The sequence below is a fragment of the Buteo buteo genome, chromosome 4, assembly GCF_964188355.1.
Source record: "Buteo buteo chromosome 4, bButBut1.hap1.1, whole genome shotgun sequence".
In the NCBI taxonomy this organism is placed as follows: domain Eukaryota; kingdom Metazoa; phylum Chordata; class Aves; order Accipitriformes; family Accipitridae; genus Buteo; species Buteo buteo.
Window position 1 is genome coordinate 56357163 of NC_134174.1, and position 25652 is coordinate 56382814.

The following is a 25652-nucleotide window of genomic DNA, read 5'->3' on the forward strand; positions in this document are numbered from 1 at the left end:
ATATTCAACTCCTATACAAGGAGTAATCTAAAGGCCCCAAGTTCTCAGATATGTCAAAGTGACTTGTTCTAGATGAGCTTTGAATGTACTTTTTATTGAAGAAGAGAAGGTGGTTGCTATCATCCCCGTGAAATTCTATTTGAAGTGAGTAAATCTCTGCATACTTATGGTCAAAAGCACAGCACCTTCTAACATATTACCACACCTACACTCAGTGTTTACTCACCTCTCAGTGCAAGAGTGTATCTTGTCTCAATACAGATGGGAGTTACACAAGGCAAAGAGAAGACTGAGTATGCTCACCTGTGGTTGTGAGGAGGAACCAGGCAGGAAATTAATGCATTTCTGCTACACAAATTCATGGCATGATCTAGTGAGAGCATGTGCATGCGTGTATTCCATGTGCAACACTCAGCACAGCTGCGTGAGGCCTCAATGAGGAGCACAGAACAGTTTGCCTGTGGGCAGTGCCGGCGTAGCCACCGATACATCATCCCTGTGGGCTGGGGGCTTTCGCTGTTAGGGCTTCCGCAGCTCATTTTGTCAGTCCTGACAGTTATATTGGAAAAACATTTTGTACAAATAAGTTTTAAGAAACATAAATCCACGTGGGGAAACCAGGTCTGCAGCATGGAAGGGAAGTTTGCTGATAAAAATACGAAAATCACACTTGCTTCAGCAGCACCTTTGAGCATCAGGGTACTACCTAATCCTGCTCTGAACTGCACAACTGCAACTACAGCTGGGGCTGCTCCTTGTCACAATCACAATCTGTTTTTCCAGTCAAGTTTCTTCATTTTCACTTCTTTCTCCTTCCCTCACAACCAGGACAGCGCTGTTCAGATCGCGTGTCTCCAGGCGTGTTCCTCGGCTACAGTTTTTCCCCGTCTGTGAGGAGATAGTGCCTGAGGTAGAGGTGATGGGTGGCTTGAAGTAGAGTTGTGGTTCCCTTGGCTGTGCCAGAAGGCTGGGCCTGGGCCTGCCCTGCCACTCATGGTGGGGAGCGCTCTATGTTGAGGCTGGAGCCCTCCTCCCTAGCACAGGGACACTCGCAGCGAGATGGATGGCACCTGGCCTTGGGCAAGACCCCAGCCATAGGGTGGCAGGCCCATGCCGGCCTAAGGGACACAGCATGGCCCTGCATACCCAGCTGCAACAGAACCGTGTATGAGGTTCCCAGGGATGCCCCGCACTGGGAGCTCCAGAAGCCCTGCTCTGCCCGGCACCTTTGCGGCAGCGGCGCCCAACCCCGCATTTGGCGCCCGCCCGCCCGCAGGAACAAGCTTCGCGCGCCCGCCCGCCCCACAACCCCACACTACCCTCCACAGCGCGCAGGCGCAGAGCAGCTCGCGCCCGCTAGGTACGGCGCCGCGCCGGCGCGCAGGCGCACTGCCGGCGCCCCACCGGCCCCGCCCCTTTCCCCCGGAAGCGGGAGATTGAAGCGCTGAGGCCGGTGAGGTGCTGGCGGACTCGGCGGCTCTTTCTGCTCGGCCCCTCTCCCTCATAGCTGAGGGGAGCGGGTTCTCTTCTCTACGGCTTAGTGATGCTGGGATAGAGGAGGGAGGGGAGAGGGTCTTTCCGGGCTGTCTCCTTCCTTGACGCTCGCCCGGGTTCCGGCCCAGCTGGCTCCCGGGGGCGGGCTAGGCCTCGTCAGGGCTGGGGGCCTTGTCCTCCGTGAGGGGCCTCCCCTCGCTCTGCGGCGTGTGAGCAGCCTCTGCTTGGACTGCGATTGCGCTGCGGGTCCCTGCCGTGCTCTCTTTCTGGGGTATCTCTTGGTCCTCCAGGGTGCATCGCCTCAGAAAGAGCTCCCCGGATCCGTGGCTCTGCTTATGGGCTGCCCGGCCTTCTTTCTGCTTCTCTATAGGGTGCAAAAGCAGCTAGGGAAGTCGTTAATAGAGCCCGCGGTTGGTGAGAGGAGAATATAAAAGGAGTGAGTGCTGTTACGCAGTGTAGCAATAACAGGAAAACTGAGGCATGTAGTATCAGAGGCTTGGCTGAAGTGCAAGATCAAGTAAGTACTGAAGCAGAGAATTTTCTTTTCCCCTCCTGGCTCAAGTTTTCCTTACTTGGTGGACAGAATTATTCTTCTGTGTAATACATAGCATCACTGCTTGAAAATGTAAAGGATTCTTAGGCTGAGATTTTGGGGAAGGATTTTAAGAGTGTGGGAGATCTATGTGAATGTGCTGCCAAGCAGAGTTAAAGTAACAGCATTAGTGAACCACTGGAAAAAGTATTCGTTGTAGTCATGGTCATTTAAAGACAAATAATCTGCATTAGAATGTAAAGGCAGAGAGTTGCATGATTTTCTTCGAAAAAGTTGAACAAGTCTGTTGAAGCTCTTAGGCTTGAAATTATTTTGCTGCTTAGTAAGATGTATTACATATTTGTGACATACTGTATACATAGCCATGACAGTAGCTTTTTCTAGGCTTTTGTTTATATTAAGAAATAGTGATAACTTGAATCATATTTAATGGGTGCTGTGGGCTTTCTGTTTAAATGATAGATAGCTAAAATATCCAATTAACCAGACTTTCTTTATACTAAAGTCTGGGGTTTTTTAATAGAATACTGTATGTCAAATTTTGAACAACTGAGGGGAACATTGACTTCTAAGATAAATGAGGACCTGTGTCCTTTGGTATAGAGCCAGGAAGACCAGGGTTGCTGGTTTCTTAAAGCTTTGGCATGCTGAGGTTTTGGTATGTCTCATCTCTGAAGAGGAGGCCCCTTGTGCCAGTCTTGGGTTGCCTAGTGACTGGCTTGCAGGATTTTATTTTTAAGAGGCTTCTGGTTTGAAACTCCTAATTGCAATTTGCAGGTAAAGGGAGGTGTAGCTGATGATTTTCCAGGTGCACTTTGGTCATTAGCAGCTGGTTCACAAGTGCTAAACTAAGTTAAACATTGCCAAATCAATTTGAAGTTGGTACATGCTGAGAGCTATGACTTATCGTTTTAATTAAGGCACTTTCATGAGCGAACTGGGAATGCTTTTAATCTAAAATTCTACTTGTGTGAGTAATTACTTTTTTAAGCAGCATCCCCAGAAGTATCAAATGAGACAGTGGATTATTTTCACAGACCTGGGTACACAATTATTTTGTTTTATAGAAAAGATTAATTGTTTATACATGTGGACAATAAAAATTATGTGGCTCCCAACAATCCTTTTATCACTACTTGGGATGCAGTTAAATGGAAGGACTGGTTCTTCACAACCTGGCTTAGTGAGGATTATTCCTTTGAGTTAGACAAGCAGTAAGGGTCATTCAGGTTAAGAAAATACAGTTTGTTTAGAGTGAGCTTTTTTTGATGAGTTTGATGTTGCAGGATCTGACCTTGGATTTATCGGCATACTGTAATGGGTTCAATTGCTTCATAAGTTGTCTTGCTCCTTTTAACACTTGAAAGGGATATCAGATAGAAAAAAAAAAAATATAATGGAGAATACCTGTAAGACTTTACAATTTTTTTCATCTTTACAGAAAAAAATCCATAGAGCTTCAGTGGGGGAAAAATAATATACAAAATTTATAGTAAGATACTTTATACCAGTTAGTAGTGTTGTTCATCCTCCTGAGGAAAAGCCATTCACAAAGCAAGATGCTACTTAGCACATGAAACAGTTGTGTTACTTACGCAGATGTCTTTTTTGACCTTACCAATTAGAAAATAAGCCTTAGTGTTTCTTATTAGAGCTTTTTACTCATTTCTGCAGCCACATGGCTCATTATAATCAGGTGAAAATGGCACCATACATAATTCATTTTGTCTTTTAACAGAAACTGCTATCCATCTCAAGATGGAAGAACCAGTGCTTGAGAACTTGCCATCTTTGTGCCATACTCCAAAGGATTCTGGGACAGCAGGTCCACAGGGGACTAGTTCAGGGAAACAGGTATGAGAACTTATTTGTTTTTCCAATAATGTGACTATCCATAGTAACAAAAATGCTTGTGAAAGCATCAAGTAGTCAGGAGTCGCTGAGATACTGTTTGCTGGAAGGCTAAAGATAGGTAGCTTATACCCATAACTACAAGGTTGTCCAGGTAATTCCTTACTTGGTGCTTGGTATAGTTTGCTCTGAATATGCAGATGTTTGCTGTGAATACAAAGTAATGGAGCAGCAGTATAACCCAAATGCCATACTAATAATTTAAATACTATTTAGGGTTTGTGGTGGGTTCTATTGTTGGTTTTGTTTTAATCTGTCGCCTTCAGTTTTCTCAAATCCTAGTTTTCTGGGTTGCTGTGTACACAGAATGACTTTCTGTGACTTCTGCTTGCACTTAAACAAAGTACACTGCTTTCAGTTTGTATAGTCTCCATAATGCTGAGCTCCACTTTGGTGTTCATCCTAGCATGCGTTATGGTGATGCTGTCATGCTCAGCATCCGGACCTATACAGGATAGGGCTAGTTTGCAAGTGTACCTTAACCAGTTCCTCTCTCCCATATTTTAGTATATTTTCACAGGTAAAAATGTTAGACACAGATTATAAAAAAATAATTGTTAACTTACTTTGAAGAAAAAAAAATCACTTTTAAGATGCTTTTCAGTGAAGGATCTCAAAGCATGAACAAGTCAAAATTATACAAATAATTTCTAATATTCTCAAGTAAAATACAGATGTTTTATAGTAGTGCTAATACAGAAAGTGTATGTGTGGTGGGATGGAACAGTAAAAAACCCAACCATTATCTCCATTAAACTAGAGGGGGAAATTGGAACTTGATGGAGTAAAATTAGCCAAGTTGAAATATGCTATATATCTTCTGCACAAAGACTAGATGAGTAGGTTTGCCTCAAGAGAATACAGGATTTGCTCCTAGAAAATGTGGAGGTACATCTTTCCATGTCTTGCAGCTGTGTGTGCAAATACATGTGAAAGGAAGAAGTTAACTTTGTTCAAGTTTGTGAAAGCTATAGAGAGAATTAGAAAGTCTGGCTTTACAATGATCTTTACATATACAACATATTTTATGTAAATAATAACCAGCGTTAACAATTCTTTGAAATTTGATCAAAAATTAGATTATTCTGATCCTTCTGGGATTTTTTTTTTTTTTTTTTTTTTTAGCCAATGAGTGCAGCTCTGAGGGAGCGATTAAGGAAAACAAGACGCTCATTTAATGCTAATTTTACAGTGGCAAAGCGGCTCAAAATAGATGCTGAAGAAAAAGACTGTGCTGATGCTGACAAAGGGTGCTTGCCAAAGACAAGTACAGATTGTTCCAGATTACAAGGTGGTTCTGAAAATCTAGAAAGAAATGGCACTGGACATACATGTTTCAAAAGTCGCTTACAGGAGAGTGGTCTCTCTGGATCAGCAGAGAATTCTGATGTGCTACAGATTGATCTTAGTCAGCAACAGTCCCTGGAAGAAAAAGTAAGGCTGGTGAAACAAGTGCAAGAGAAGGAAGAGCTACTTCGAAGGCTCAAACTGGTTAAGATGTATCGATCTAAGGTGAGCTGAACCTCTGAAAAAGCACTTTTAAGTCTTTCTTTGAAGTGGAATTCATAGTGTAATCCTCATTATTAATTTAAGCAACAGTACCGACTCACTTTTGTGTGTGTGGTGTTTGTGTATTGTCTCAGTTTAAGGCATTTTATAAAAATACATCTGCAGCGTAGCACCCCCCCCCCCCCCCCCCCCCCCCCGCATTTCAGCAAATTACAAAATTTTTTTTTGTTTTGTCCCAATTTCAGAACAACCTGTCTGAACTGCAGGCTTTAATAGTGAAATGGAGAAATAGCACCCAGCTGATGCTGTATGAACTACAGTCAGCCTTTTCTGCAGATGGCAAGAAAGTGAGTCTCACTCAGCTGATAGATACTTTTGGATTAGAAGACCAGTTACTGCACTACAGCAGAACAGAAGAAGATTTTGTTGATGCATAATCTACAGGTGCAAAGCTTTCAATTACACATATGCAAAAGCAGAAAATACTGAATGAATTCTGATCACATAAGAAGTGTTGATCAGACAGTGGACTTTATACTTTGAGGTTAGGTTTTCTCAGGAGATACTTGTAAAGCTATGTACCTAGATACAGTAGGCACTGTAAAAGGCATTACTTAATGGAAAAGATTGAACTCATGCTGTTTTGGAAAACCTGGCTTAATAACTTGATCAGTGAATTGTTATTTAATAAAAATAAGATGAAATCAAGTCATACTTGAGCAGGTGGAAGGCAGTCCATTCTTTGATTAGTCTTTGCATGGTTACTTGTCTTGAAATAATGAACTCTAATTGTCGTTTCTGTTGAAGTTCAAATGGGGAAGCGTTCAGTTCTTTTTTCATATACATCCCCATTTTACAAATGGGGGTAATAATGCTATCATAACGTGCAGCAGCTTTCAGGACTGGGCCAGGTAGCACACATGGTCGTGTTGAAGCATACCTTCATCTTCTCAGCAACCTACACCTGTGCCATCACAGGTGTAAGTATATTTAAAAAAGCAAAACAAAGTCAAAGCCACAGACATGAATTTTAGCAGATGCAAATTCATAGATTTCTTGCAGTACTTTACCTTCAAAATGTTCTACAATTGCATATTGCAGACTAAGGGTACCCAAATACACTGGTTCTTCTATCAGTCTACATTTTCTTGTACCCTTTGTTTTATGTAATGAGCTATATGGTTTATATAATCAAACATGAACTGAAATGTGATGGGAATAAGACTAGGTATAAAATGTACAAGGCAGACAAACATGCATCCTTCAAACTGAAGTTGTTTTTAAAGCAGTTACAGAAGAAATTGTTTGTGGAAAGAAAGGTTCAGGGACAACAGGTAGACATCCAAACTTTTTTTCTTAGAAAGACCATGGTATTATACATCTACCTGGACTCTGATTTTTAAAGAATAGGAAATGTTCTTGATTTCAGCCTTTCAACTTCTGCCTGAAGAATTTCAAACTGTTCTTCCTGTTCCTTTACAAGACCCTGTAGGTGTTTCTGCTTCAAAATCTCTCGGTAACGCTGCTTTGCAATCTTTTCAGAAACATGCCGTGTGTCTGCATAAAACAAAATACAAGGGTTAGTCTGTACTTGTAGGGGATGCATAGTCTATATATTTATACTGGATCTGTCACAGGGTTATTCCAAGTTCTGTAAAAAATTGGCAAGCATTTTAAAAAAGGCTTGCAGTTGGGCTTCAGAGTCTTTATAGTACTGAATAAAGCAAAAAAAATCAGAAAGTCATTGGGAATGCTTCCTTTAGTTTCTAGCAAGTACTCACTGTTCTGAAAATCTGTAACTGTTTTACTAGTGGAAAGACGTCTACAGTTTTCCTAATAGTGAATACCCTTATCAGCTTCACATTACTTCCTCCGTTCCCTTGAATGGGTGGAAAGAAGTGGGTTGAACAGTTCTGAGAAAGAATGAAAGCATGTTGCCTGATGAAGGTATTAATGGCTATAATATTTTGACTTAAATAGTTTCAGCAATTTAGTCAATTAACTTTGGTTACAAGAGCAACAATCTCTAGGTATGCTCTTACGTAAACAATGTTAAATTGTTGTGGTAGAAAGGGCACTGCTAATTGTGCACATACAGTAAGAAATAGGTGCTCCTTGCCCCTTAGCTGATGCTGATGGAGAACAGGACCATCGAGCCTTGGAGATATTTTTTTGAATGTTCTTTGCTTGTGACGTAAAGTGCATTACTGTGACTCACCAGCTGCCTCAAAGATATGCCTCCTTTCTGAAACAGAGACAAGCATTTCTTTAAGCTCCAGGCTGAGCTCGTAGTTTGCTTGCTCTTTTAAACTGATGCACTTCTCCAACTCTTTAATTCTTTTCTGACGGTTCTTCACATTCTTCTTGTGCAGCTGTCAATTTCCAAATGAATAAAGCAAATATATGAGATGATACAAAAGCTGTTCAGGAAAACCTATGCTGGAAACCTAGAATCTTAAGCAATGCACTGTAGCTGAATAAACTTTCATGTGTTTTGATTTGACTAGTAGCATATCCTAGCTTTACTTCATATAGTGTCTTTCACACACACTGTATTCCAGTATTCTTTATGGAGTTCTAATATAAGTAGCAGACAAGGAACAAAGAGGTATGGGTCAGGGATAGAGATATATTAAAGATAAAACTTGAAAGGCAAAGGGAGGAAAGAAAGTCAGTGGAATCAGTGAGTTGAGAACACTCTCTTGACTGCTAGGAACTGCTGAAGAAAGGGTTGTGCTGAAGCTGTCGGATGGGCTGTAAAGGGACAAGATAAATACTAAAGCTTGAAGAGGAAGAGGAGGCTGATGCCAGCTAGAGCAACCTGGAGAAAATCCAGTGGAATCACTTAAAAACAAGGATAATCACAATTTGAATGTTGACATAGATGAGGGAGCCAGCAAATCAGATTGTTGTGTCTCTGTTATTTTGAATATAGGGAGGTAGTGATATTATGAACAGGCTGGTGCTCCTGGAGAGAAACATTAAGCAGTGAAGACTGGAAGAATGCTTCATTAGAAATGGAAGAGTGACTTTTATAGGCAGCGCTGTGTAAGAAGTGATAGGCAGATCTGCATTCAGATGTTCAGGAAGGAAAGCATTTAATTCCAGTAACAGAGCAAGTAGATTTCTCTCCATAGGGTTGATCTATGCACCAATCCATGTATGATGACTGCTTCCAAAGACTTTAGAGAACTGCTGCTGTAGACAGCACAAGTTGAAGAAACTATTGAAAGCCAGATACATAAATAGATGGATATATACATTCATCTGTGTGCACTGTTATGGCTATGCTCCAACAGTCCTTGAGTTAGCATGCCTACATCAGTTGCACTTACTCCTTACAAACACCTCTTGCTAATGAAGGGGAAGAGCTGCATTTAAACTAAGGATGTGTCTCTCAAATGTGGTGGTTCACTTAGGATTTACCTTATCCATGATGCCAAGAGTCTGCTCCATCACTGAAATGTGGTGGGCGATGCGGCTGTCGTAGTTCAGCACAGTGAGGAACTGAAGAATTTAAAACAGAAAGAAACAGTCTTATTAAGCCTGTTCTCAAGAATTCCACACTTCTGTAAAGACAATCATACTACATGAAACTCAAAAAACTAGAATTCTGCACAGCAGAAATGCTTACTAGTGATCATAAATGAACATTGTAAAGATATTCTTGGATGCTCTGTGAATACTAGACTGTACAGCTGTTAAAAAGAATGTTATCTATTATATGTTAATGGAAACAAAGACTAAGCAAATTTGTTGTGATGTTGTCAAAAAACCCAAGCTATACTTTGGCTTATAAGGTAGTCTAAGGTAACAGAGCTGGAGGCCAAAGTGCTATACAGTCTGTCTTTAGGCCAGAGAAGAAAATGATTATTTTCTGTCAAGTGGCTTCCTAGTAATTCTTACTTCTTTTATTGTTCTTATATCTGCATAGTAATTAAGGTTTCAGAGAATTTATTAAAGAATTTTTCTTGGGCACACTGCTACTAAAGTACCTCTTTATCAAATGACAAATGGAAAACAGGCTGTAGGACCCATAATGGGCTGTAGACAGGTTTCTGTAAATGTAGATTCATCCTTCCAGAGTACTGTCCCACTAAAGTGACAGGTAAAATTTTGTGGACTGCTCTAGTTAGAAGAGGAGAAACAGGAAAGACCAGCAGGATCCTTGCCTACAGCACCAAACCGCTTTCACTCACTGCTTCATTAATAGCCCTCATTCCAGGTGTTCTCAGGTCCTTGCCCACACGCATTTATCTAAGCCATCTTTCTTTCAGTTCCTATTGCTGGGGTCTCTGTTGCCTTGCCTTTCCTACTAACCCCACATTAAGCCCCTCAGAGCATTCAAATTCTGATTAAACTGGTATATGCCTTTGCTATGGTCAAGTCTAACTCTGAAGGGCAACAGTTCTGCTCATCAGTTTAAATGAAGTTTGAGCTAATGGCAACACTGGTGACATATTTGCTACAAGAACTTTTCAGTGTGTTGTTACATCACTTCTTTGGAAAGCTGTTTTGTTGGTGTTAGTTATAGAAGTCCCTTGGCTCTGATTCAGAAGTGAACAAACAGTTTGGAGAGCAGCAAAAAAAAATGAAGCCTGTGCAAAACCTGTTTTGGATTGTCTTTTAATCTTTTGATTGAATTGCAATATCCTTACCTGCTGTCCAACATTCTTCATTTTCTCTGTGCTTTATAGCTTTCCCCACTGCAATATCTCCAGCCTACCCATCCTCCAACATCCCTTATTCCAAACCTTTATGCCCCGCCACCTCATTGCCACAAAACCATCAGCTTTCTCTGCAGTCCTCTACATCCCATACTGCAATACCCTCGAGCTTCCCCTACAACTTTTCTTCCTCCTCTCTTCTCCCACTGGTATCCTTGGCTCTCTCCCACAACCTTTACCTATGTTTTCTGGTCTGCCAGCTGGGCATGTTCAAAGCTATGTGGGTGCTGACTTGCTGGCCAGCTACTGCCTCTTGCCTGCCAGGCATGGCAAACAATTCCCTGTCTTCTGCTGCTAGGCCAACAAATGGCAGTGAGCTGGGCTCAGTGAGGCTCCTGTAGGAAGGCTGAATCTTAGTATGCTGAGCAAAAGTTACGGTATTTCTGTGAGATACCAGATGGGGGCACCTCAGACCTTTCACTTAAAAGGAAGTTGTGGTGCTTGATTTAAAAGATCTGTTCCTTGTGGCTGCAAAATCCTGATTCCTTACTCTTAGTGCCAATTTTGAAAGACTAAGAATTAGGGCTAATTTTGCCTTCATTTAAACCTGAGCATCCCAAAGAACTTCATCACTGATCAATCTCAAGAGTAAAACTTCCCTTTGAAAGCTGAATTGTTGACCTATTAGGCATCAGGTTTCTTTATAGTAGTAAGAGACTTACGAGGTATAAACGATCTTACAGATACAGGCAGCAAAATTTTCTGCAGTCAAAATATAAATTAGGGAAAGTAACTCACTAGCTGGCGATCTTTTGAAATAGGTAGTGTTACAATATCCCGAGCCTTCTGTTTCAGATCGTCTATCTGCATTCTCATTTTCTTGTGTTCCCATTCCAGCTGAAATATCCCTTTAGAGAATTCTTTACATTCCACCATGCTAGCAATTTTTTTTTGTCCTTGAGCCTGAAAAAATAGATTAATCTTAATTAACACGCTTTACAGATTATAGAATAATTATTCACAACAAGATGGGCAAGCCTCCAAAGTTATAATTTTAGTAAGGAAAACATGCTGTACTGCAGTGTCTTTCCAGACTTTGCTCCAGATGGTTATCTTTTGTGGAATTTTGTTCCTTTTTATTCTCTATGCCACAGCCTTGGATCATAGAAGGAGATGAAGAAAATTACAGCTAACCTCTCCATCTTTCTATCTTTTATAAGAGTGTCAAGGCATTTTAGCTCTACAAAATACAAGCTTGCTTGTATAAGGTATTTTGCAGCTGTTACTGAAGGCTTCGTGCAGTAGCAGTAAGAAGCAATTTTTGTACAGCTAGAATGCCTAAAAAAAGGACATTTAATGAGAGTATGGAAAACTGTTTTAAGTATGATCACCAATTTCACCTTACATAAAAAACCGTATTAAGTTTTTAAATCTTAATGTAAGCTACTGTTCAGATGCTTCTTAACATGACTATAAGTTTGCCTTCAGGGAATTTTCAAACTGGTGCCCAGGACATTAGCATTTTCTATTTACAGTGTGTGTGTAAGTGATGATGTGTCTAAAAACTGTTGCCATTTCATTGATCTGAAATGTATTGATCAAACATCAAGAAAGCAGTCTGTATTGCAATCTTTACATGATGATAAGAGACATTACAGAATTCTTAATAGCTTCTAGATTACAGTTGGACCTACTGGTGTGTAGTAACAAACTGAAATTAGATGTCAAACTGGAGAAAAAGCAGAGCCCCTGAAGGACAATACATTTGTTTAAAAAGCTTAAATTTCCTTTGGATAGTGTAAATTACCATGATAGAGCAATTCAGTTCTTCAATAACACTCTTATTAATAAGAATGGCATCACTGTAGTCTGGGATCTTAGTACTTTCCAATTCTACCTGTCCTTGTTTTAACAAAAACTGGACAGTCAAATTCAATTGAAGTTTCATCTTCTCCTCCTGCAGCCTAAAATGGTAGAACACAAAAACAATATTTAGTGATTTCAACAGGATTATATAAATCCTCCCACAATTCTCAAAATGTTTATATTTATTACCGGTAAATGGTATGTTCATGTAGGGGTTACTTTTTGACAGCCTGTCTTCTATTTGCTGCCAAAGTGACTACAGAATTTGCAACTTACTTCCATACATGAAGTTTTCAATCACTGGATTCAGTTTAACATAATCAAGCAGATGTTCTGAGAAAAAGTGTTGTTACCAAACAGAAATCTTAACAACAATTGAAAAGGAAATGGAGAAGACTCCCAGCCAGCAGCCGTTTTCTTGTATAATTGATCCTGCAGTTTGTTCCTGAATGACAATGAATGTGAAAATTATGTCATGTACCTGAAAAAATGAAATATTCCAGGTCCAAGCAGCTCAGTGAAATGAGGTGTCACGTGGCATATTGCAGCTAGGAGTGATCACTGTATCTTAGGCCTACATGAGCAAAATTTAACTGAGCTAGCTAGCACATATATGGCCTTGAAGGCTTTAGGAAATTCACTGCATGATGTAGGTTTTGAGGCAGTCAGTCTGCATTGAAGACCATGCTGCCATTGTTACTGATGTTGTTACTTAAGATGGTAGATCAAGGCTGGTTTGGCCTGCTCACATGTGCTGCAATCACACCTCATTTCAGAAATATCATAGGTCTCTCAGATGAATCCTAGATAAAAGAGTGTTGGAGAACACAGCTGTGTAATTCTGTATGTAACTTTTGGTTCTGCCTTGGTGGAGTATTAAAATGTAGCTGAACACAGGAAAAGAAACAAAATTACCAAGTGAGTTCTTGGAAAATGTCTTCTATTTCTGACTTAATCTTCTCATTGTCATCCATTCTTCTCTGGAGAAAGGCCTGCATCTCTGCCAGTGTTAGGGCCATCCATTTCACCTAAGCAAGCAACATCATGATATTCTGAACTTTTTCAACTTTGTCAGTATGTCAGGGCAAGCCTCTTCAAGAACAGAGAAGACAAGTTCTTAAGAAGACATATGTATGTATAAATATGGAGCCTGGTATTTTGAGAATCCCAGTAGAGAGCATGAGACATAGAGGTTACAATCCTTACGCTCTGCTCAGAAAATTATTTATTAATTTATGCATAGTTTATTCACATGAAGGGAAATCATATTTCCTTCTCTCTTGGTCAAATTTCATGTATCTCTGTCGCTGCATAATTCAGATTTACACCTTCATGCTTTTAAACTGAACAAATAGCTTGCTAGAAATTTCCAGCAACACCCTTTGTTAAGAATTGTTCTTGATGTTCTAGAAAAATATGGGAATGCATTGGTGCAAATGTAGAATGCTAATGGAAGAGAATGACTCCAACAGATGATGGAAATCAAATACCTTAACAGTGTTTTGGTATGGATAGAGAAAAGGAAATATTTTTTTTTCTTTTTAATGAAACCATATCAAGGTCACGATCATTCTGATCAAATCCATACACATTAATATGCTAATATTTCCTCTGAAGGAGAACTAAAGCTGGTTTCCCTTGATGACATTTCTATTATTCTGAATTGAATGTGGCAGAAGCAGCTTTCAAACTCAAATGCAGCTTGTGTATGCAGTGTCATTTCACCACTAGCTTGACCCTACACTTGAACTCCACAGAAGTTTAAGACCTGAAAATATCAAGAAGTATACCGACAAAATAAAGAATTTTACATACCAGCTCCTCACTCTCCATTTTATTTCGTCTAGCTAGACAAAAATGTTCCCACATAGACAGGTCTAAGCCATTAGGCATGTGCTCAGGACTATCCAGTTCATCCATGGCTTTCATTAAAAGGGTAAGTGCATCTTTGTAATCTTCAGCTGAGCCTGAACCATCCCCATAAGGGTTAGCTGTGCCAGGGAGTATTTCTGTCATTGGGGTCCTAGTGCACATACACAGCACATACAGTATTTACTTTTTATTTTCTCTTACATAAAAGAAGCTCACAAACAACTAAGAACATTTCATACTCACAATCTCTTCCAAAGAACAAATATGTAAGGCTGGATCTTACACAAAATAAGAATATATGTTTTTGAGGCCTGATGATTATTTAGATTGCATTTAAAATAGATTGTGTGGTGAATAAGGAAATGCAAGTACTCAAAATAGTAATCGTTAGTATGATAGGAAATCAACCATTGTTAACTATCCAATAAAAAGTAGGTAGTCTACTGATTATCAAAATAATTTAGACTATTGAAATAAATACAATTCTCATTCTTGACTCAGAAGAAATATTAGTATTTAAACAGATGGAATCGGGGGGGATCTTACTTTGGTCGATGTTTGTAAAGTTGGAAAAGTTCATCAAAGAGATTCGCCGGTACATCAGCAAACTCCTTTGTAAAACTACATTCCAGATTCTAGGAGGGAAACAGAAAGCTTTCTTGTTACCACAATGTTATTTTAAAAAAAACATCAACCTGCCCATATCTTAGAAATACAGAATATGGTGTCCTTCCAAGAGCTCCCAAGCATCAAGGAAATCTGGACTATTTAATAAATTCTTCTATGCACATACTCTCCTTTACTGCTTAATTTCAGCAAGTTGACCAGAACTCATCCCATGCTTACAGTGAAGTATGTTCTTCTCATTGTCAAGACACAGCATTAACATTTTAATTTCTGAACCTGCTTGTGTTTGTCAAGAGTCTCACCTTCTCTTCAACAATTGCATTTTCATAGGTGTCTAGGTAAGCCTCAATTTTATTTTTTGTAGTCTGGATTGTTCTTGCAGTCTTGACCTATAGCAAAACCAAAAGATTTCAGGAATTAAAGTCAGCCAGCAGAAGCACTGAATAGCCATTCATATACACTGATGAAGCTGACACTTTCTTATTTCTAGAGAAAACCTTGTGAGCTATTTTTACTAACAATATAATGCCTTCTTCAGGGAATTACTTGTATATACTGCTAAAAGGTGAGCAGGTGCAAAGTTAAACTAGTCCACTGCTTAAGAAAGTAAGAAATTTCTGTAAGAAATATCTTATACAAATGCTTACAAGTCTTCTTTGTAAACTTGAATGTAAGGACCTATGTTGATACTTGTTTTCACTTGCATGGAGATTTCGTTTTCCTTTCATGTCATCACAGGTAAGACCAGTCAAAAATTCTCAAATGCTGTTCAGTGGAGGGTTCTTCATTTTAGAAAGCAGTTTCCCTGTTGTCATGACATAGTTCTGCTATGTGTCAGGATACTAAGCTCATCTGTTTCATCAAGGCAGTTAAATGCTTATACTCTGCTGGGGACACCGTTTTGTTGTATTTGACAGTTTGTATGGACCAAAAGATATACCAATGGGAACATTTAGAAAATTTTTTTTAAAATATATGTATTCTGAAAAATGTAAGCTGGTATACACTTGGCCTCAGATAATTTTAAAACTAGTTCAGCCTATTCAGTGCTAGGGGCTAGATGCCTACTTTGGAACCTCTGCCTGTAGCTCTGTATTGGGTCTGCATGGCAAGGTTTTGGTAGCGGGGGCTACAGGCGTGGCATCTGTGAGAAGCTGCTAGAAGCTTCCTCTATGTCCAATGGAGCCAATGCCAGCCAGCTCAAAGACTGATCCGCCGCTGGCCAGGGCTGAGCCCATCAGCAACAGTGGTAGTGCCTCTGGGATAATGTATTTAAGAAAGGGAAAAAGTTACTGCGTAACAGCAACTGCAGCTGGAGAGAAGAGTGAGAATACGTGAGAGAAACAGCCCTGCAGACCCCCAGGTCAGTGAAGAAGGAGGGGGAGAAGGTGCTCCACGTGCCAGAGCAGAGATTCCCCTGTAGCCCATGGTGAAGACCATGGTGAGGCAGGCTGTCCCCCTGCAGCCCATGGAGGTCCACAGTGGAGCAGATACCCACCCGCAGCCCATGGAGCACCCCACACCGGAGCAGGTGGATGCCTGAAGTAGGCTGTGACCCCGTGGGAAGCTCGCACTGGAGCAGGCTCCTGGCAGGACCTGTGGCCCCATGGACAGAGGAGCCCACGCTGGAGCAGGTTTTCTGGCAGGACTTGTGACCCCGCAGGGGACCCACGCTGGAACAGTCTGTGCCTGAAGGACTGCGTCCCATGGAAGAGACCCATGCTGGAGCAGTTTGTGAAGAACTGCAGCCTGTGGGAAGGAGTCTCTCCTGTGGGAGGGACCCCACACCAGAGCAGGGGAAGAGTGAGGAGTCCTCCCTCTGAGGAGGAAGGAGTGGCAGATACAACATGTGATGAACTGACCGCAGCCCTCATTCCCGGTCCCCCTGTACCTCTGTGGGGGGAGGAGGTAGAGAATTTGTGAATGAAGCTGTGCCCAGGAAGAAGGGAGGGGTGGGGGAAAGGTGTTTTAAGATTTGGTTTTATTTCTCATTACTCTACTCTGGTTGATTGGTAATAAATTAAATTAATTTTCCTCAAGTGGAGTCTGTTTTGCCCATGATGGTAACTGGTGACTTATCTCTCCCTGTCATTATCTCGATCCACGAGCCTTTAATTATATTTTCTCTCCCCTGTCCAGCTGAGGGGAGGAGTGATAGAACAGCTTTGGTGGGTACCTGGTGTCCAGCCAGGGTCCACACACCACAAGCTCACATACAAATAGCTGCTTGCAGCTCCAAACACAGAGGTCAGTACAGGTTGAGTAGGAGATATGACATGGGGAGGCATTAGTATATTATCTCTGGACTCAGGAACAGCTCCAGAAAGACAAAATGAGCAAATGGGATAACATTGTCCCAAGAGCCAGAACCAACCTGCAGACTACCACCACTTACATCACCTGAGTCACACAAGTATTGGCAGGACACAGGAATCGGAACTGTCACTGAAAATTATTACTATGGGCAGTAAGCACTTGTATTGAAATCCAGATCTACTACTTGTGCTCTCCAGTCTTTCGTTGACTTGTATATGTTTGATAGGGATGGGTAAACTCTTCAGGAGATTAAATTGGTCAATAAGACTATAAACACTTTGTAGTCCATGGTATGTTCTGCTTCCATGGTCAGATAGTCACGTGCCACCTCTGTCTATGCTTTGAACGGGCAAACACAAGTCAGCGTGGCCCTGGCCTACATTAGACACCATCATAATTGGTGCTTCCAGCTTGATACTGGATACTAAAAAATATTATATATAGCAAACAAATAGCATCATGCCCTTCTGAATTTATGGAGTTTTACCAAAGAACTCCAGATGAACCAAGATGAGTATCTATTCAAAACCATATGTATTTATAATGTATGTCACCTATGCAAGTTGAAAAAAAATCAGTGACCCTGCAAATTGTCAGAAAATCATTTATGGTAAATTTTTGATTTGGAAAGTGCAGTCTTTACAAGAAACTGTATTGTAAATACTACACTTTTCCTAAGAACAGTATTCCAAACTTTAACTTACTTTTTCTTTCTCCTTTTTCATAAGGAAATTATGAAGTCCAACTTCTCTAGTGTCCAACTCTTCATCCAACAGTAAAGCATAAATGAGATTGACTATTTTGAGTTCTTCCTGTGAAATGATTGTAATAAAAAATGTTAACATTCCTGCTGCGCAGAGGCAGAGTTAAAAAATTAATGTTCTCTGTGATACCTGATAGATGACCATCTCTATTTTCACTTTCCTTTCAGAGAGTTTGCACACAGTCTCATCAAAATTTTGTGTTGTTTCCTGGATGGAAGCTTCAAGTTTCTTCAATTCATTTTCCAGTGCCTGGGGAAGGGAAGGACAAGAGCAGCAATATTACATCTGGAGGAACAAAGAATCTCTGATATAGTGTATCAGATGCTGGAGAATGCACAGTATGGAACTGTATCCTTCAGCCAAAAGGTCCCAGAAATTACTTGTTTGGAAGGAGAGTGCTGCCAGGCTACCAACTTATGTTGTCCAAATACCACCATGAAGGATAAATATAATTGTACTATTTTTGTATGGCATCAGCAACTCTGGGAATGGAACCTGAAAAAAACATTTTAGGAATACTGGTACATTTGTGAAGGGAAGTTACCTTTTGTCAGATATCACGAGTTTTGGCACATATTAATTGGTGTAAGTAGAGATTGCCTCGTTTTACTGTCTAAGCTAGGACTTATTTAATATGCCACATGATCTTTGTTCTTCATTTGTTCTTTGTTTATTCTATTTATAAGTATTCATTTTTAGGAGTAGCTCTTGAGAAAGATCAGAAGCATTGGTCATGAGCACTGTGAACAAAACCACTCCTTTTCTCATTTTAATTTACCCTTCTATAATTTTCTTTTTCTTCATTCAGCTGCTTGACTTTTTTCTCATGTTCTCTAAATATTTTCTTTTCTTCATCACTCCAAACGTCCTCAGGCTTGGATATAAAAGGAGGTGGAGGAATATCCTGGAAGTATTAAAGACAAATATGCTTCAAAAGCAGTATTAAATCTCCATCAGCACACTAACAAACTATAGCACACACCCAATTTAATGAAAGGTATCTCTTAGTGGTAACTAGGGTACAAGCCTTAAGTCTAAATAACATATATATTCTGTTTCTCTGGTCTATTACTTGCACCAGTAGTTTTGGTATATATATATTGTGCTACTCTCTCTCACTTGCTCACAGGAATTCACTACTGGATTTTGTAAAATACAAGTATTTTGTACTCAAACACACTACTGTTGGTACAAGATATACCACATTTTCTGTTTTAGAACTCCAAATCTAACTCCATGCTAATGTATACTTCTAAGTGGAGTCCTAGTTTTCCAAAACAGATCAATTCCAGGGACATCGCTTGTGTCTGCCCTCTCCTGTGACACTCCTTCACATTCTTTCCTTCATCTACTACTGTACTATCTATATTTGCTGAGTTAAATGGAACACAGTATTCTTCTGTAAGATCACAGCTATGGATAACAGACCCTTCCCCCCAGCAATACAGTTGTTGTAATGGTAATACTAGATTATGTTCCTATAGTATTCCACTGTGATAGGAACATGTGTTAATGGGTGAATCAAATGCAGGCACTAGAATCTTGTGGTCTTTTTTGAGTCCAGTGTATGGTCTCTTATGGAGTCTATCTAGGCATAATGCAATTCTACAATGCTCCAACTTTCTTCTATCACTTAAGTTGGAAATATTTGCTAGTTGAATTTCACATTTCCTTAAAAGCCCACAAGCTACCTTTGTGATATGGCAGAAACACAGCTCACCATTTTCAAGATGTCTTCCTTTTTTACTTCTAGCACTCCACCCATCATGTCATTAAGAGCACGCAGTCTTTCATTGTCCTGGAATGACGACAAAAAATATTTTAGGGTACAAAAGGAAGTGTAGTAATTGGCAGTTTGGGGAATGATAATAGGGTAGTTCACCTCTAGATCACCCATATGATTATACTGTGTGTCACTAGTAGATTAATGCTCTTTGGTGAAATATGCTAAAAGTCTCAGTTTTTTCTGGCGGACAGATGTTCATATAACCAAAAAACTGCCATTCTGTCAGTTTTAGAAAGAATACATAGGCATAGACTACTCCTGGCCAGTCGGCAGGCTAGGACAAAGGAAGTTGCAGTGTCACTGTTTCATCGTGCATCTCTTTTGGAGCCAGAACCATCTTAGGCTTCTCACAGATGCATTTTAAAGCCAGAGGAAAGCATTATGATCTTCTAGTCTGATCCCTGAAGAACAGAGGTCTCTCAGTCAACACACACATATCAAACACAAAGCTCTTGATTGAGCAGTAGCATGCATTTAGAAATGTATCTAGTCCCCAGTCACCAGATATTGTATTTTTAAGTGCCACTAGGGCCCATTCTTCAAAATTGTGAGCCTAACACTACATCTTTTCTTCCCCCAGCTGGTCTACGTAGTTCTGATTGTAAACAATAATAAGAGGGAAGAGGCACACATCATCATTACCTACCACTTTAAATTTATTCTCCCATACTACCTTACTGGAATATTCCAGGGCAGCATTAACTAAATAAGCCTAACCAGAGACAAAGGCCTATTCAGTAAAAAGGATACTACTTTAATTACCATAGCAGCAAGGTGTCTTTCCATTTCAAGCTTAGCCAGCATTTCTGCTTTCTCTCTCTCTTGTTGAGTCAAGTATTTTTCAACTTTAATCTGAAGGAAGAAAATGAGGTTCATATCAGGGTCCTTTTCTCCAGACATGATCACATGTGGACTAAGAACATTTAGAAAGATGGTGTAATACTAATTCTTAATGCTTTTTGTATCACTGCTCTATGATAATATTCCTCAAGAAGAAAATTGTTCTTTTGAACAGCTCCAAAAGCTATACTTAAAAATGCTAAAATACAAACTACCATCATTTTTGTTGATATTAATTGTGTTTTGTGCATACCTTTTCTGACAGTGGAATAACATGGACTGGTTGGAGAGCAGAGAAAAGTAGGGAAAGACTGACCAAAAGAGCAGATGAGATCAATAGAATATATTGTATAAGAAATATGGTGTTTCTTTATAAATTATCAATTGAATGTATAAGTACAGTACTAAGTATGCTTTAGTACATAGATACTTAGGTTCAAAATGTTGTTCAGAGAAAACAGGGAAACCCTTATCTATGGAAATAATCCCTGCAAGCCTGGTTTGAATCTTATAGTCAGGAACAGGGGGGATTTCTACCTAATTTATGGGCAATTAAAAACTTTTAACAGCAATAAATTAAGATTGTATACATTTTATTCATTTCAGATTGACTCATTAAGAGCTTTCTCCCTAAAAGGGGAAGGGAAGCAAAAGAGTCAAAAAGGTGATTTTAAGTACACAGACACATCTGTTTTAATAGTTTTCAGTACTGACACAGTGTCTGAAAATGAGAAGAATTAGAGAACTGTATTTGAGTGGGTTAAAGAGAAAGATTTATTCTTCAGACACCTCTGAATCCTGAACAGTGAGTGCTTGCTCTGGTATCTCATCATCTGTAAGAGCTGGCTCCCACACTTCCACTTGGAGGTCAAGTTGTGCCAAGATTTCTTGGATCCTCAGGTTTCTTTCTTTCACTCGTGCTATCTCCTGCTCCTTTTGTTGTGCAACTATGTCAAATTCCTTATTAAAAGCAGTTTTGACTTTGTAAATGATGTCCTGAAATACCAAAAAAGAAAACTGCAATACTGCACAGGCTGCATCCATCCATGAATATGTAACACTCCTCAAGCCATCGGAATCATAAATGTGTGTATTTCTATGTGTGACAGGGAAATAAACTGGTAAACTTTTGTGAAAATCATAAGGGCAGAGTTCAAGATTTGTTAAATGGAGGTGGGCAAATTATCAGTTTTTTCTTTTTTTTTTCCTTGAAAATTTTATTTTTTTTCTTCTACATATTTGCCATTTGATAAAGATTCTAGAAGAAACATACTGCTGCCAAAACTAGATAAAAAATTAGGCTGCCATCTATTTGCTGGTTTTTGCACTCTTCGGCTGAAAGAAGAAGACGCTCCAAAGAGAAAAAATACATGACCTGTAAATCTAGAGATTGTAAATCACAGGTGCAGGGAGGCAGTTAAGGACATACTTTCCTGATTTTTAAGTGATGTAACCTGCAGTTTCAATATCCTTTCATGTGATTTTCTTTCTGACATATGTAAGTAAAATGTGCCCATTAAATAAATAAACATCGGAAACTAATTTGTTAAAAACACCTGAGATCTTATAATGATTTTAAAAACCATATATTCTTAGTGGATAAATTTTTTCTTTAGCCCAAATAATTGATCTCCACAAAGAAAAGTAGAATATTGAGAAAACCATGTGTCTCTCCTACTATGTCAATTTCTAAAATGAAACATGAAAAGGATTTCAGTTCTATCATTAAACTTCACATTTTGAGATGCGTAGCTGTTTGCAATTTGTATTAAAATAAATATTTGTGTCCATGATTATTTCATTGATTTCTAATATAATAATAATTTAGGATGTAATAAGGCAGGATGGCAGATGAGGTACAATGTTGCTGGGAGAAAAAAGGCTGTGCTCAATGTCTAGTCAGCTATTTAGTTCTCAGCAAGCTTGCTGTGTTGGCCAAGAACACTGAAGATATATCTACACTTAGATATATAATAAGCATCTTTAAAGCCATACAGTAGAAAGATCTTGTTACATCCAAGCTTACATCTAAAAGTGCTCCTTGTGTTTCTTCCCTATCTACTTTAAACACTAGTGTATCTACTAGATTTTATGTATTACAATGCCTAATTATTGAGCTTTGCTACCATTTACAGTCTTAAAGAGCTCTGAGGAGGCAATGCTTTATAGTAGTTTAACCACTTCTACCCTTGTAGATCATCCTATTCCATAGCATGTTTAGTACTTAATAAACTGGTCAGGGTAAGAGAAGTAAGAGTCTGATGGTAATGAATAATAATAGAAGACTCCAAATGAAGGGATGGTAAGACTGGAGAGAAAGGAAATGGTGTGAGGATCCAGCTGATCTTTCATTCAGCAGCAAATAATAGGGAAAGAGGTCATGTTTTCACAGGGCATGCTGAGATGTGCAAGCTAGCTTTAGGTATACAAACTCTTAAACTGAAACACCAGTGGGCAAATACAGATACCCTCAAATTGGGTAACCAATTTCATAAAAATGTTTTTCTTCCAGACCTGAGCTGGCAAGTCCACATGGTGCTCTACTGCACTGTATGCATTTATCAGCTTTCATCTCAGTAACTCAAGAGACCTGTGCAAATCTCTGTTGTATAGTGTCAGTACACCCAAAATCTAACAGTGGCTGTGACTGCTGTGAGAACCAACAGATATGACAGCGTCACTGCAGTAATACAAATTTAAGAACTCATCACCTTCAGTAATACTATCTGATTGACTTTCTGCTCCCTGGTGTGCAAGTCCCATTGGTGGTATAGGATAGATGTGTCTCCACCATATTGAGAGCTCAGACTTCCAATCAGGCAGTCAGATGCACTATCATCAGCCATTGCTTCTTCTGCCTTCTCTCCTTCTTCCTTAGATAATACAGTCTCAGACTCAGTTTCAAGATTTTTCTTCTGAACCTGTATATTACAAACATGATAACTGTGTTAATTGCGTACACAATCCAGTGGCACATGTATGAAAAAATTCTAGAGGTTATATTCTGCAATTAAGCTCAGTGATCAAAATAATACAAGTTGAAATGATCATATCTGGAATATTCGGTCATTATGTAGGTTCCCCAGTACAAGAAAGACATGGGCATACTGGAGCAAGACCAGTGATAGGCCACTAATACAATTAAGGCTTTGAAGCATCTAACATGTGAGGACAGTCTGAGAGAGCTAGAATTGTTTAGCTTCAAGAAGGAGAAGGCTTGGAGGGATCTTAGTAATGCATATAAAAACCTGATGCTGAGAAGTAAGAACAACAGAGCCAGATTCTTCTCAGTGGTGCTCAGTAACAGATTGAGAGGAAATGGGTATACATGGAAACACAGGACATCCAACTTAAACATAATAAAACTTTTCCTGTGAGAGTTGTCAAACATGGGAAGAGGTAGCCCATAGAGTTTATAGAATCTTCCATCATTGAAGATATTCCAAACCTGACTGGACATGGCCCTAAGTAAATCACTTTAGGAGGGTTGGACTAGATGACTTCCAAAGACCTCTTCTAACCTCAGCTATTCTGTGATTCTTTAATACTAACACATTTGTTCTGAGTAAAACCACAACATGTCATCTTTATTTATCTTTTTACATTTTTGGGGGACAATTTCTACAGCAAGAAAATGGACTTTAGAAATGTAACTCTGTAAAGAAGGGTTAAGATGCCAACTCAGAACATCCTGATCTGAAATGCCTTTATGCAGTACTTCAAAGAGATTGTACCTTAAAATCAGCCGTCTCAATCTTCTTTAACCGGAGAACTTTCTCCAAAGTTTCCAGCTCTTCTTCACTGTGTCCCTTCAGTGGATAATTCTTCACTTCACAAGCCATATGGAAGCACTGTTCAAATTTTAAAAACAACAACAAAACCAAAACAAACAAAACCCCAAAGTTCTTCAGAATGCATCTATCAATTCATTTTTTCATTACCTGAACACTAAACAGTTGTAAAGACTTCTTAAAATCAGGAATAAAATTGAGGATCAATTAATATAGACAATATAGTAAAAATACTGGGGTAAGACAAAAACCACTTGCCTTTTTGGTAGTGAAAAAGGTTGGTTTAAATTTGCCTTTTTATTTCTTTTTTTTAATAATCTATGGTTATGGCATCTTTATCCACAGAATTCAACCAGAACTAGATCTTTTGTAAAATGACTTGGTCTTTCACCACCCTTGAGATAATCCAGTATCATCAGTTTAACTAAATGCCCTCTGTTTAAAATAGGCAAAATCAGGGTTAAATTTTGCCTTTATATTCTGTGTAGCAGAAGTTGTACTGACTGCACACAGAAAAATAATATTTACCTCTCCTTTTAGCAACAGTGCATAAAGATATTCTCTGAGATCAAGGAATTGAAGAGTTGTTTATTTGCTTATCAGCACTCTTATCCACCTTAGAAAGTAAAATCAGCCAGGCTCAGACAAAATGAACAGAATGAAAGATTTGCATGAGCCCTAGGAAGAAGTAAGTTTTTTCCCCATACCATAAGCAAACCATAAATGTGTTATACTTCTATTTATTTTGCCTCTGTACCTTAAGGAGTCAATAAACTACTGCACAAAATGAATTGGAAAGCAGAGGTTACCTTAACTGCACGTCCTTTTACACACATAGCATCCCAACACTCATGTTTGATGACATCCTGCAAATAGTGGTTGGCTAAATTCTCCATTTCAATTTCCTTCCTTGCCTTTCAAAATACAGAAAATAAAATAACAAGATGTGGTGAAAAATAACAAGATATGGGCAATTCGTATTGAGTTATTGAAAGAAACCTAACAGATGAAATGAATTACCCATATTTCCTCATCTTAGACTATCACAGCTATCTTCTCCAAAAACTATATTGCATACTACCGAAAGGCATCATTTTATATGTGAAGAAAAGCATTCTAGAACTTAAGCAATGTGCCCAAGGCCACAGTGTCAGATTTATAGTTTCTGGCATAGATCATATTCCAATTGGCAATGTCTGCATCAGCAGCTTCACCTGCTTCAAGAAGTGACTTTAAATACTTTTAAGTTTTCCTGCTTCTCAGCAGTGAGCAGCAACTTTGAGATCATCCTCTGTTCTTCAATCATTCTTTCTCCTTTTCACTGCTAGTTTTAAAATGTTCTCCCCCCATTCTATCATACCCTGGCCACTTCTTGTTCAGCCTCTGCTTGTGCTCTCTCCTGTTCCTCAACATCCAGGTTGAACTCATGCTGCTCCAGTTTCTCAATGTCTGGCACCTGTTCATTTTCAAGCATCATCTTCTGAATCTGTTTTTTTTTAAATAAGTATAAGGAATAAAAAGTAATTTGAATGTGAAAGAGGAAATGCTATAGAACTTGATATCAGAGAAAATTATTTTAATTGCCTCCATTTTTAACCACTTCATGGTAATTGGTAGAATGTGCTGCCTGTAGCTAGTGACAGAGAGTACTATGTG

The 25652-nt window shown here is 39.3% G+C and overlaps 2 protein-coding genes across 2 annotated transcripts in view; one reads left to right on the plus strand and one right to left on the minus strand.

Annotated features, from left to right (window-relative positions):
- Positions 1-1405: 1405 nt before the first annotated feature.
- Positions 1406-6186, plus strand: SFR1 (SWI5 dependent homologous recombination repair protein 1). Its single transcript, XM_075026333.1, has 5 exons — positions 1406-1453; positions 1865-2011; positions 3786-3901; positions 5084-5470; positions 5713-6186. The coding sequence occupies exons 3-5, from the start codon at positions 3806-3808 to the stop codon at positions 5902-5904; spliced, it is 675 nt and encodes a 224-aa protein (XP_074882434.1). The 5' UTR covers positions 1406-1453; positions 1865-2011; positions 3786-3805; the 3' UTR covers positions 5905-6186.
- A 498-nt stretch (positions 6187-6684) lies between these two features.
- Positions 6685-25652, minus strand: part of CFAP43 (cilia and flagella associated protein 43) — a 50663-nt gene continuing 31695 nt past the window's right edge. The window contains exons 21-39 of the mRNA XM_075026332.1: positions 25357-25482; positions 24806-24910; positions 23940-24056; positions 22917-23126; positions 20995-21201; positions 20128-20217; positions 19300-19377; positions 18358-18483; positions 17709-17828; positions 17520-17627; positions 14802-14888; positions 14419-14507; positions 13816-14023; positions 12916-13028; positions 11942-12098; positions 10933-11097; positions 8894-8974; positions 7686-7839; positions 6685-7024 (exon numbers count right to left, since the gene is read on the minus strand). Coding sequence (XP_074882433.1) covers positions 6867-7024; positions 7686-7839; positions 8894-8974; positions 10933-11097; positions 11942-12098; positions 12916-13028; positions 13816-14023; positions 14419-14507; positions 14802-14888; positions 17520-17627; positions 17709-17828; positions 18358-18483; positions 19300-19377; positions 20128-20217; positions 20995-21201; positions 22917-23126; positions 23940-24056; positions 24806-24910; positions 25357-25482 — 2499 coding nt within the window. The 3' untranslated portion in view covers positions 6685-6866. The remainder of the gene's footprint in view (positions 7025-7685; positions 7840-8893; positions 8975-10932; positions 11098-11941; positions 12099-12915; positions 13029-13815; positions 14024-14418; positions 14508-14801; positions 14889-17519; positions 17628-17708; positions 17829-18357; positions 18484-19299; positions 19378-20127; positions 20218-20994; positions 21202-22916; positions 23127-23939; positions 24057-24805; positions 24911-25356; positions 25483-25652) is intronic.

Bases quoted from the DNA above. Each gene is read 5' to 3' on its own strand.
- SFR1 (XM_075026333.1), top strand. From the start codon at position 3,806: ATGGAAGAACCAGTGCTTGAGAACTTGCCATCTTTGTGCCATACTCCA. The intron at 3,902-5,083 runs GTATGAGAACTT...TTTTTTTTTTAG, and splicing joins GGACTAGTTCAGGGAAACAG to CCAATGAGTGCAGCTCTGAG. The intron at 5,471-5,712 runs GTGAGCTGAACC...TCCCAATTTCAG, and splicing joins TTAAGATGTATCGATCTAAG to AACAACCTGTCTGAACTGCA.